Source organism: Prosopis cineraria, unplaced genomic scaffold (assembly GCF_029017545.1).
Source record: "Prosopis cineraria cultivar Desert tree isolate PC_DT_omini unplaced genomic scaffold, ASM2901754v1 PC12, whole genome shotgun sequence".
Lineage (NCBI taxonomy): Eukaryota > Viridiplantae > Streptophyta > Magnoliopsida > Fabales > Fabaceae > Prosopis > Prosopis cineraria.
Genome location: NW_026555343.1, coordinates 41628463 through 41639772, shown reverse-complemented (window position 1 = coordinate 41639772; position 11310 = coordinate 41628463). Strand labels below are relative to the sequence as shown.

Genomic DNA, 11310 nt, shown 5'->3' with positions numbered 1-11310 from the left:
GAGATCGGGATATCTCGCCGTTCTAATAAATTAGACAATGGTCAAAAAAAGTTTGAATAATAATATTCATTAAAATTTTAAATCATATGATTTATTAAGCTTAAAATCAAAACAACGCAAGTACATAAATTACAACAATTTAAAATCAATTATTGAATTATATTAATTATAACTACACATTATGATAGCAATTACAATTTATAAGTGATCTCTAGGTTAAAAGGGCAATAATAACAAACAAGCCAAGCATAACATCAAATTATTATTCTTCTACTCCAGTTGAGATGTGCTAAGTTAATTACTCTTGCAAAAATAAAACAAGAAATATGATATAAATAAAACTTATTAAATAGATATATATATATATAAATTATATTAATATAATTAATATATCATAAAGAAAGATATCACCCTGTTTACTCTATGTAATTAAAATCATTAATATAAAAAACTTTAGCTTTATGTAAGAATTGCAAGTATTGAAATTATAATTGATATAATTAATATAACTATAAATTATATTAATATAATTAATATATTTAATATATATTTTTAAAATAAAAAATAATATATATAATATTCAGGACGGGACAGGACGTTTTGATGGTAATCTCGTGTCCTGTCTTATCCTGAATTCCTTTTCTATCTCGTCCTAATTGCCTTTGGGCCGGATTGAGACCCATCTTAATATGATTTGAATGATATTCAGCCAATTGAAATGAGTACAAGCTAGAAACATATAGTTCTTGGTGTTAAAAAACCTTATTTGGTTTTTTTCAAAAAAAAAATAAAAATTTTACAATATATTTTATTTAATATTTTATTTGTAAAATAATATTAATGAGAAAAAGAATATAATAAAAAATAATATCTACTATAAAGTATTAATAATAAAGAAATTTTGAGATATCTTGCATTTTAAGATGTTAACTTTAAAAAAAAATTATAAATTAAGATGAGAGAAAATAGTTTGCGGGTAATATAATTAACATACATATTTCTTCCCCCACCTCCCCCCCCCCCAAAACAATTGACATGCATATTTCATGAATTGCGCAAGCGGCTCTCTAAGAAATACTAGTCTGTTCTGATATACTGTTCTGATCTTAATTAACATTATCTTGTATCTTTAGCCTGTTCTTTTTCGTCCACATCTACTTAGTCTCTAATTGAAAAATATAGAAATATGAAATTGAACGAGTTTTGTTAAATTAAGACATAAATTATTTTTAGCCTCAAAATGAAATTATTTCGTTGAGTTAGTAGCAATTTAGTATATAATATTTTCACTAATGATAATTATGGATTATTTTTTCGTCTTTAGAATAATTATTCAATTTATTTACTAGTTAATTAACTTATGGATAATTCTGGCAAAAAGAAAAATAAAAAAAAAGTTCTGGAAATCGGATAATATAAGAATAAGAAAGTGGGGCGGCAACTGGCATGTGCTATTTAATTAATTAATTAACTACTGTATGAAGAAGATTCATCCATTGGCGTGGGTCTCGAGAACAAGTCTGCGCCAGGAGCCACAAAATCTGAAAGGATTTCGAAAACGTTCCACGTGTCGTCTTTCTTACCACAATATCAAAAGTGTGGTGGCACGGACGCCGACGTGGCAATCCTCGTCGAAAATATCCTCTCCCCATTAATATTGTAAACGATGGCCCAGATTTAACCACGTCACCTTCTGCACAGAGCGGCCCAATGAGGGCCCACCTTTTGATCAAGCTCAAACTGACACACCCAGTGGGGGGGAGAGAAATAGATTTCAATGGGAGATATTTTTAGCGGTTTTCGCGGTTGTGAGCGAAAGCTGGTTTTCGAAGTATTCAAATTCTCTCTCTCTCTCTCTCTCTCTCTCTCTCTCTCTCTCGTCTTCCACTCAATTTTTGCGGACTTTTTAGATATTTTTGTTGTTTAAGGATGAGGTAGATTTTGCTTCCTATTCATTCTTTTTCTGATTTTCTCTCCTTCCTTGCTTCATTGCTGCTCAACGGTTCCTTCCTTTTATCTGCTTGATTCCCAAATTTTGACTTCTGTTTCATGCGTGTCTGCTTTTTATGGATGTGCTTGAGTCGTGCTATGCTGTTTGAGAATGGGTGAAGTGGTCGTGGCGACGTGTGAACAGGCGATGGAGGTCGGGTTGGAGACAGAGGAGGATCAGAGCAAGAAGATGGTGCGGTGGGAGAAGTTTTTACCCCGGATGGTGCTTAGAGTATTACTTGTGGAAGCGGATGATTCTACTCGTCATGTTATCGCGGCCCTTCTTCGGAAATGCAGTTACAAAGGTGATTTTACTCTCTCTGCGCTTTTTTAAGGAAGTGTTTATTTTGATTATAATGAATGATGGCTTCGTTTTGGTGATGTGATATTTGATCCATTTCACTAATGATGCTTTCTGTGAATTTTGCTGTTTCTAGCGTTGATTTCTGGACTTTTATTCCATTGCAACTTTTTTGACGAGGTCAAGTTTAATTTCCAAAAGCCTTGTTATGAAGATAATGTAATTCAAAAGTATGTGCTGCTTAGGAGAAAGTTTGCTTGGAAGGCCACATAGAACTTTTTATAGTTTCATTACTCACAAAACCAGCCCTGCTTTCCCTATCTTTCCATATCATTTTTTATCCCTGACATCTGCATGGATGAACGGAGCATTTGAACAAATGCAAACACTTCAATTCATTGTGAACTTGTGTTGGATCTTGACATCAAATTAAACCGTTATAGTACTATGAGTTTTGTTTGAAGAACATAAAAGCAGTGGCTTTGGCTGACTGTGATAATGGAGCCCTGCTTATGGTCTATATATTTTTGCAGTCTGTGTTTTTGTACTTTTAAAATATTCATCACTCCTTTTAAAATACTTCTCTCTTCAGTTGTTGGGAACCATCCCTTGCATTAATTAGGTTAACTTCATTTGTTTACCCATAATCGAAGGTTTGTGAAACACAGAGGGAAAATTCTCTGATTTCATGTTTTGCAATGATTAAATTTTAGAAGAGAAAAAATCTCTATCCATTTTTGGTGGAATGAAAAAATTTTCATGGACTCCTTCTTCTTCGAGGTTATAAGGAGTTATTGTTTCAGGAGGACTGCTTTAAAAGATGTTTGAAAGCTTTGAGGGCATTGTTAAAAATATTTCCTTCAGGCAGAGGTCGTTGGTAATTTTATATTTTCGTTGAATTTCTTAACATGCAACACTTTTGAACTTCATCTATGTGGTAATGCTTTTCCTTGCAGTGGCTGCGGTTCCTGATGGACTAAAGGCATGGGAGACGTTGAAGCAAAAAGCTTCTGAAATAGATATCATTTTAACTGAAGTGGAGTTGCCATCAATATCTGGATTTGCACTCCTTACTTTAATCATGGAACATGATATATGCAAGAACATTCCTGTCATAAGTAAGTTAAATCGAATGGTGAGCAGTCTTAATAGTCTATCTCTTTTAGTTTGATGAGTCTAATGGTTTCGGGTTTATTCTCATGGTTGTGCAGTGATGTCTACTCATGATTCAGTTAGTTTGGCATTGAAATGCATTTTGAAAGGTGCAGCTGATTTTCTCATAAAGCCTGTTCGGAGGAATGAGCTGAGGAACTTGTGGCAACATGTATGGAGAAGACATGAGGTATGTCATATTCTTCAATCTTCTGGTTATAATGCATTAATATTTTTCATTTTCTTTTTTGCATTGGCATACTTATGTGACATATATTTATCTATTTTCTTCCTCTTTGTTTAATTGTGTATTATTTGAACAGATTAGCCGGCAACCCCAAAATTTGACATTTCTGCAGAAAAAACTGGAAGCTGCTTCTGAAAATGATGCTGCAAGTAGTGGTTCTGTGGCTTCCACACAGAAAAGTAATGGACACCCTGAGAAAGGGAGTGAAGCCCAAGTAAGGTTCCCCACCTCCCCCTGGCCAAGTAGACCGAAGTCTCTCTCAGCATAAACTAGTAAAATTATTCATTAATGTCTCAGTATTTCAGGTTACTGTCTGTTTTGTGTGAAACAGGGAGAAAATTGTAAAATTTATAGAATTGTTTCTAACTTCTCCTTTTTTCTCTGTGCCTGACTTAAGTAACTTGTAATGGTTAACTCAAGCAACCCAGAACCTCTTGTACAATATATGTAAAAGCCACCTATCGCTTGAGGAGTATTACCTGTTAAGATTAAGTTGGCTTTATAAAAATTCACATAGAGACTACATGTTTTGCCAACTCTTCTGCAGAGCACTTGTACATCGCCAATTTTGGAAGCTGAGAGTGCATGCATGCAAAATATGCAGGGTACATCCTATGTGAAGAGTTCTTCCAATCTGAGCAACATTGACACGATGCAGCATGAAGACTCAACCATATTGGGATTGGAAAAGCTGTCAGTTAAGCATGACAATGAAGTTGGAGGTATGAAAATTCTTTTTTTTTTTTTTTGGTTTGGTCTTCAATCTTTGATAAAAACTTTTCTTTATTCTCCTCTTGACAATTTTGGCATCTCACAACGTATTTGTTGCAGAGAAATCAGTGGCATTGTTATCAACGGCAGCAAAGTTTGACAAGAACTTTAAATCAACAGACTCTGGGCAGGATCACGGACGTGATTGTCCTGAAAAGAAGAATCAAGTTGAAGTTCTTAGAGCAGAGCCAAGCAGAGACAATCCTGATGACACACAGATTCATGAATGCAACCATGGACTGGTAGAAGGAGTTATTGATTTGATTGCCACATTGAAGAATCTACCAGACATTTATGATGAAAGCTGTAATCTCAGTGGTGTTGGTACAAAGAAGGTTGATTTTGATCCACGATTGGAACTTTCTCTAAGACAAGATTTTCCTGGCAGCTCTTCGAAGCAAACGACTGACGAAAAACAGGCATTGAACCATTCAAAGGCTTCTGCCTTTTCTTGGTGAGTCCACTCTTAGCTAGTGATTTGGCAAGCTCTTAACTTATTTCAAAATACTGGACATAGATCACATAATATTTCCTCATGCTCTCGTAGAAATACATTTCAATCAGCCTAAATGGGGTTTGGATTTTTCTTGCTTTTCATCTAAACTTTTCTTTACTTATCCTTCATTCTTATTTACCCTGTTCTACTTGTACCTCTAGAGCTAATGAGGGTAGAAACTGAATAAAGGTACTGATATGGAGTAAAATATACTTGTGAGAGCCTGAGAATAGTCTAGAATATACATCGGAGAAGCTGACTAAATGGTAAACATAGCTATGCTTCTGAAGAGAGCATATTTTATGAAGTGTTGTATTATCATTTCTTTGTAATTTGAACAATCTTTGAATGATATTGTTAACAATTAAAGGAGTTTGGTTTCTCGAGTTTTGAAATTTCTAGATAAAATAATTTTCTCATACTGCATTTTTGTTAATTTTAAGATTACGCAAGTGCCTTTTACTTGCATTTTTTGCTATGTCGTTGGTACCCCAGTAAAAGAGATTGTTTACGCTTTTATCATTGAGGACGAGAAATAAGGATCACAAAAGCATTTATATTTAGTTTTTCTAATTCTCATGCAATTTTGTTTTATGGCAAAATCATATTTACAGGTATAACGGGTGCAAGTTTCCATCACCATTGGGAAGCTCTGCTAAAGCAGGTGGAAACAGGGGGAATTCTTGTGAAGCCAGTAAATTATCCGGAAGAACTGTTGGTACTTCCCGACAATTTGGCGGCACGAATCATACTTCAGAGAATAAGACAACCCTTGACATTGATCGGTTTGTTCAGGTCGAAAGACAGTTGTCAAACAGTCAACTTGGACCATTTCCTGCTGCTGCTGTTACTTCTGATAATAAGCCTACTGGGTACGGATATGGTTTTCCAATGTTCTACGCGCAATCTGATGTTCATTCCACGCAAGTTCCAAAACCTAACTGCCCGAAAGAGAGTTTTCCTTCTCCCATTCTCAAAAGTAACTCTTTCCAGTCCAATCCTGAAAGTTACAATTCAGAACAACGTTATCACTGTTCTGATGATCCCATCTGTACTTCTCGTGATAAAACTGCAAATGAAAAGAGCAATTTGGATCCTGCCGGGCGGCATTCTTCTGCTGTTGATCAGAGCACTAGTAACACCTCATGCCATGATACTGCAAATCAGAATAATAATGATGATGACAATACTAGTGCATATAAACTCGCATGTAAGATTGATGGAAATGCTTCTTCAGCTGCAGTGGTTAAGAGAAACCCTGAAAATTATGGGGACAGTGGCCATAGTTATGATGGATATAGAGGGACAGATTCTCATTGTCCCAGCCAAAGAGAAGCTGCTCTAACGAAGTTCCGAATGAAGCGGAAAGAGAGGTGCTATGAGAAAAAGGTACTGCAACGAATTTTGCAGCTACTTCCACAATGAGATACCATTGATTCAATTATCACTTCATGATGCCATCGGCAGTTCTAACTTCTTACAAGTTTGGTAACTCCAATGGCTTGTTTCACTGCGTATCTCACGATCTTGAATCTGATAACGGTCTTGCCTAACTCACTTTGACATACTGACTCAAACGCATTGTCTGAAGCATTGTTAGATGATTAATGCTTAATTTTCTTTTACAGGTCCGATATCTAAGCAGGAAAAGACTAGCAGAACAGCGTCCTCGGGTTAAAGGGCAGTTTGTGCGCCAGATGCATAATGATGATCATCCCGTTGCTGATGTTGATGGTGGTTCCTGAAGTTTGTCTTATGTCTTACTCCATTGCATTGCAGAGTTCAACATTGATTTCTGTGAAGGATTAGCCGTAGAGTTTGTGTGGCTGGTGGAAACTTATTCTCTCGTTTTTTTTTTTGGGTAGTGTGAGGCAAGAGAGTTAGGATGATAACTTACAAGGTAGTGGTTTTGTCGTTCTTAGTGGTTTCATTTAGCTGGTCAGTCAATGATAAGTTTAGGGTTGTAATTATCAAGTGAGATACTGGGATTTCTTTAATTTCCTGATTTTACATAATTGTATATGCTTTCCCCCGATGGGTACTGCTAATTCATGGCCATGGGTTTGATTTCTCATTAAGCAGTTTACTGGTGCTGAAAAGAATTGGTAATTCACTAAAATTATTTGAACCAGATTTATCTAGCAGTATCTATAAAATTAATTTTTTTCTGTTTTTAAGAATATAAATGGAGGCTAAAAGCCCAGCAATTAAACAACAGGTCAACACGCCCGTTAAAACATTTTGGGAACATCAAATCTTTTGTTTTTGCATTGGGTTGGCGATTCTGTCAAAATGTACAAGCTTAACTCAATATCTTCTAGGTCATGCGCCAACCAAACTGCAGAAGTATTGGATTGTGTTTGGTTTGAAGGAAAAGGAATGGAGCGGGGGGAAGGGTTTTAATGATGTCTTACTTGATTTTGTTTGAAGGTTTATAAATGGAGGCTAAAAGCCTAGCAAAACATTCTGGGAACATCAAATCTTTCGTCTTTGCACTGGGTCGGCAATTCTGTCAAAATGCACAAGTCTAACTCCATATCTGCTAGGTCATGTGCCAACCAACTTGCAGAAGTATTGGACTGTGTTTGGTTTGAAAGAGAAGGAATGGAGGGGAGGGGAAGATTTTAATGATGTCTTATTTGATTTTGTTTGAGGGGAGGAGAGGGGATTTTAATTATATGTTGTTTGGCTTGGGAGGGAGGAGGGAAAATAATAATTAATTTGCTATTATATTCCTTAGTTTACTTTTAAAAGAACTGTTTCTTATATTAAATATTTTTTCACCTTAATTAAATTAAATTACAACTTTTAAATGTTGCGCATTATTAATAAATTTTATATTAATTCTTCTTCTTTCACATGGGAGGAAGATTTAGAACAGGAAAGTTATTCATTTATTTATTTTTTGTCCAGTATGGGAGGAAGGTTTAGAACAAACTTTCTCTGTTATTTCACCTTTTAATAACTTGACATCAAAATTTTTCGAGTAAATAGATGGGAAGGAAAGAACGCATATAGAAATATGTGTTTCGTTACGTCTTCTATCTTCAAATTTTAGCAATTTTTTAATATCAGCACCATCCATGACACTCCACTTGTATCTGATATTTTATTCACATGCTAGGAGGGAAGGTTTTGTTTTTTAACACAAGTGCATTTATAAAATATCAATAAAAAACTGAGGGCAATATAGTCAAAATTTTTACCTTCCTCCAAAAATACCCAAATTGAATGGGAGCAATATGAGGTGAGAGAAGAGAAGGTTCCCCTCCTTTTCAAAATTTTTCAACTAAATAAGGGGAAGGGAAGGGATTATCTCTCCTTTCCTTCAAAATCTCCCAACTAAATGCATCTTTGAAATTTTGAAAACAGCTTGTAAAATATTTCCTAATCTCGCTTTCCCATTTCCTAATCTCTTCAGCAATACAAGTGCAGGGTGCTTTCTAAGCATAACCGAAATGTAAGAAGTATATTAGTGTGTTTTGGGGAAATGGTCAATTACACGTATTATGTGTTTTGGGGAAATGGTCAATTACACGTGTAGCATCTGAACTACAACACATTATGTAGGGATAATAATAAGTAATTTGCTATTATTTCCTAGTTTACTTTTAAAAGAACTGTTTCTTATATTAAATATTTTTTTCACCTTAATTAAATTAAATTACAACTTTTAAATGTTGCGCATTATTAATAAATTTATATTATTTCTTCTTCTTTCACATGGGAGGAAGATTTAGAACAGGAAAGTTATCATTTATTTATTTTTTGTCCAGTATGGGAGGAAGGTTTAGAACAAACTTTCTCTGTTATTTCACCTTTTGATAACTTGACATCAAAATTTTTCGAGTAAATAGATAGGAAGGAAAGAACGCATATAGAAATATGTGTTTCGTTACGTCTTCTATCTTCAATTTTAGCAATTTTTTAATATCAGCACCATCCATGACACTCCACTTGTATCTGATATTATTCACATGCTAGGAGGGAAGGTTTTGTTTTTTACACAAGTGCATTTATAAAATATCAATAAAAACTGAGGGCAATATAGTCAAAATTTTTAACTTCCCTCCAAAAATACCCAAATTTGAATGGGAGCAATATGAGGTGAGAGAAGAGAAGGTTCCCCTCCTTTTCAAAATTTTGAGAGATAGATGCATTGTATTTAATCTTGAGCATAGAGCTGGGAAAACAGGCTAAGTCCGTTAGGCTAGACCATTTAAATCTGTATAACAATAAGGTCGGATTTGTAAATAAAAAAATAAAAGGATAAATCGAGCTAGCCCTTTTAAACCTATATATACTTTCTTTTTAATTTTCATAACTTTGATTCTTTTGGACTAAATCTTATTCTACATCACATGTGAGCCCATATTTGTTAAAGAATGTAGGTAAAAAAAAATCTTAAATCTCTTAATTCATCTAGATCTCTCAATCTCATACCTCAATCTTTTAATCTCATATGATTTAGATTGAGTGTTTGTTGGCTTAACATTCATTACTTGGTGACTTGTTGTCATTTCTTTTGCGTTTTTAGTTCATTTAAATGTTGTTTAGTTAGTTTTTTTATTATTTTTTTGATTGGGTATTATTTGGAATAAAGAAATTTTTTGTTTGATAAAAAATTTAAAAAAATAATAATGATTAAAATGATTTGAAATCTATAAGTCCAATCTTGAGCTCATTATATCAAGGGTCAAACTTCACATCTCAAAGTTACAAAGAGAACTCAATTTAAACGGATAAACTTTTTTAAGTCCTAGCTTGTCAAAGGGCATGCCCATTTTCCTAACTTTGTTGGAAATAAAAAGTCCATTTCATTCAAATAATTTGGCCTGAAAACATAAAAGGAGTCGTTCAAACATTATAATGGATGTATTTTCCTGTGTCATGACATGACATGATGACAGTAGTGAGTTACCCACATATAAATAATCCACAGTCGAGCTTTTTTATTCTATTCTAATTTCTAAAACTCCATCTGCTTATTAACCCGTCAAAATTCTTCTCAAGCCATAGTTTTGTCACGCAACACATTTGCAGTCTCTTCTTTCTCCCTTCCCTCTCAACCAATATTCTCTATTCTTTGTCCCTCCCTGTAAAAAGCAAAAGCAAAAAGAAGCTCTCTAGTAAAATATAGGCTATATCCCAAAGCATTAATAACATCACAAAACGGATCATTCTGCTTTAATTCCAAGTTACCCGATGATCAATGGCAACCATGCATGTGTCCTCAACAATCACCTTACCTATGACCCGTTTGGTAATCTGCTTCTACTTGAGCTCCAAGTGACCCGATTCCCTTTCCTGTTTTTATATGATAACTTTGAATTCTCTGCTCCATCAATTCAGACTCACTATCCTCTACTTTTAACATTGTTCGCTAGCCACCACCACTCTGTCTCTTTCCTAAGTCACATTCATACACAGACACACAGTCCCTTTCAACCTGCTTCTTCACTATATCAATGGAGGATCATCATCAAGTTCCTCCCCCTAGAGAACGCCCCAACCTTCGCCAAAACCAAAATTATCAGCCCCCACCGACCCCTGTAAAGCCCATGTCCAAGCCCACGGATTCATCAAGCTACCGGCCGGACGAGCCCAACCGGCGGGCCCTCTGCACCTGCATCACCACCGTCGTCCTCCTTGTTGGCCTCCTGATCTTTGTCCTCTGGCTCATCTACCGCCCCTCCAAGCCCCACTTCGCGGTGGTCAGTGCCGCCGTCTACGGCCTCAACGCCACCACGCCGCCGCTGATGTCAACCTCCATGCAGTTCACTATCGTCATACAGAACCCCAACAGGCGCGTCGCGATCTACTTCGACACCCTCAACGCCTATGTGTCGTACCGGAGCCACCCCATCACAACGCCGGTTGCGTTTCCGGCGCTTTACATGGAGGAGCACAGCTCGGTGTCTCTGTCTCCAATGATTGGAGGGTCGCCGGTGCCGGTTTCGCCGGATGTGTCTAATGGGTTGGCAATGGACGAGGCGTATGGTGTGGTGGGGGTGAGCGTGATCATGCAGGGCAGGCTGAGGTGGAAGACCGGAGCTATAAGAACTGGGCATTATGGGATTTACGTGAAGTGTGACGTCATGATGAGCTTGAAGAAAGGGGTCACCGGTCAGGTCCCTCTGACCGGAGCTCCGGCATGCTACGTGGATATATGAAGAAGATTCGTGCTACTATGGAGTGCCGAAACAGTTCGTTAAAGAGCTACATAATGTTAATTTTCTTATTAATCACTGCCTCCCATGTATTCTTCATTTTCCTTCTCTTTTTTCGGTTTCATACTCGCAATCATATTCGTATTTGTATTTCCGTGACAAATATTGTACTTCAATTTTCTTA

General features: G+C 36.0%; 2 protein-coding genes across 3 annotated transcripts; both read left to right on the top strand.

The window, feature by feature from the left end:
• Nucleotides 1-1785: 1785 nt before the first annotated feature.
• On the top strand, nt 1786-7034 carry LOC129288374 (two-component response regulator-like APRR3). 2 transcript variants are annotated; one of them, XM_054924910.1, is made up of 9 exons: nt 1786-1934; nt 2082-2294; nt 3247-3408; nt 3502-3632; nt 3766-3903; nt 4237-4411; nt 4521-4914; nt 5571-6345; nt 6585-7034. In XM_054924910.1, exons 2-9 carry the CDS (start codon nt 2102-2104, stop codon nt 6699-6701), a joined length of 2085 nt encoding a protein of 694 aa, XP_054780885.1. In that variant the 5' UTR covers nt 1786-1934; nt 2082-2101; the 3' UTR covers nt 6702-7034. The 2 variants fall into 2 exon arrangements, with proteins under 2 accessions (XP_054780885.1, XP_054780886.1); XM_054924911.1 differs by having other exon boundaries at nt 1826-2294; nt 4294-4411.
• A 3254-nt stretch (nt 7035-10288) lies between these two features.
• On the top strand, nt 10289-11310 carry LOC129288897 (NDR1/HIN1-like protein 12). Its single transcript, XM_054925708.1, has one exon. It carries the CDS (start codon nt 10425-10427, stop codon nt 11127-11129), a length of 705 nt encoding a protein of 234 aa, XP_054781683.1. The 5' UTR covers nt 10289-10424; the 3' UTR covers nt 11130-11310.

What these genes read in the sequence shown, in the direction of transcription:
- LOC129288897 (XM_054925708.1), top strand. Translation starts at nt 10,425, where the DNA reads ATGGAGGATCATCATCAAGTTCCTCCCCCTAGAGAACGCCCCAACCTT.
- LOC129288374 (XM_054924910.1), top strand. Translation starts at nt 2,102, where the DNA reads ATGGGTGAAGTGGTCGTGGCGACGTGTGAACAGGCGATGGAGGTCGGG. An exon ending in TCGGAAATGCAGTTACAAAG is followed by an intron (nt 2,295 to 3,246) that starts GTGATTTTACTC and finishes TTTTCCTTGCAG; the next exon opens with TGGCTGCGGTTCCTGATGGA. An exon ending in AAGGCTTCTGCCTTTTCTTG is followed by an intron (nt 4,915 to 5,570) that starts GTGAGTCCACTC and finishes TCATATTTACAG; the next exon opens with GTATAACGGGTGCAAGTTTC.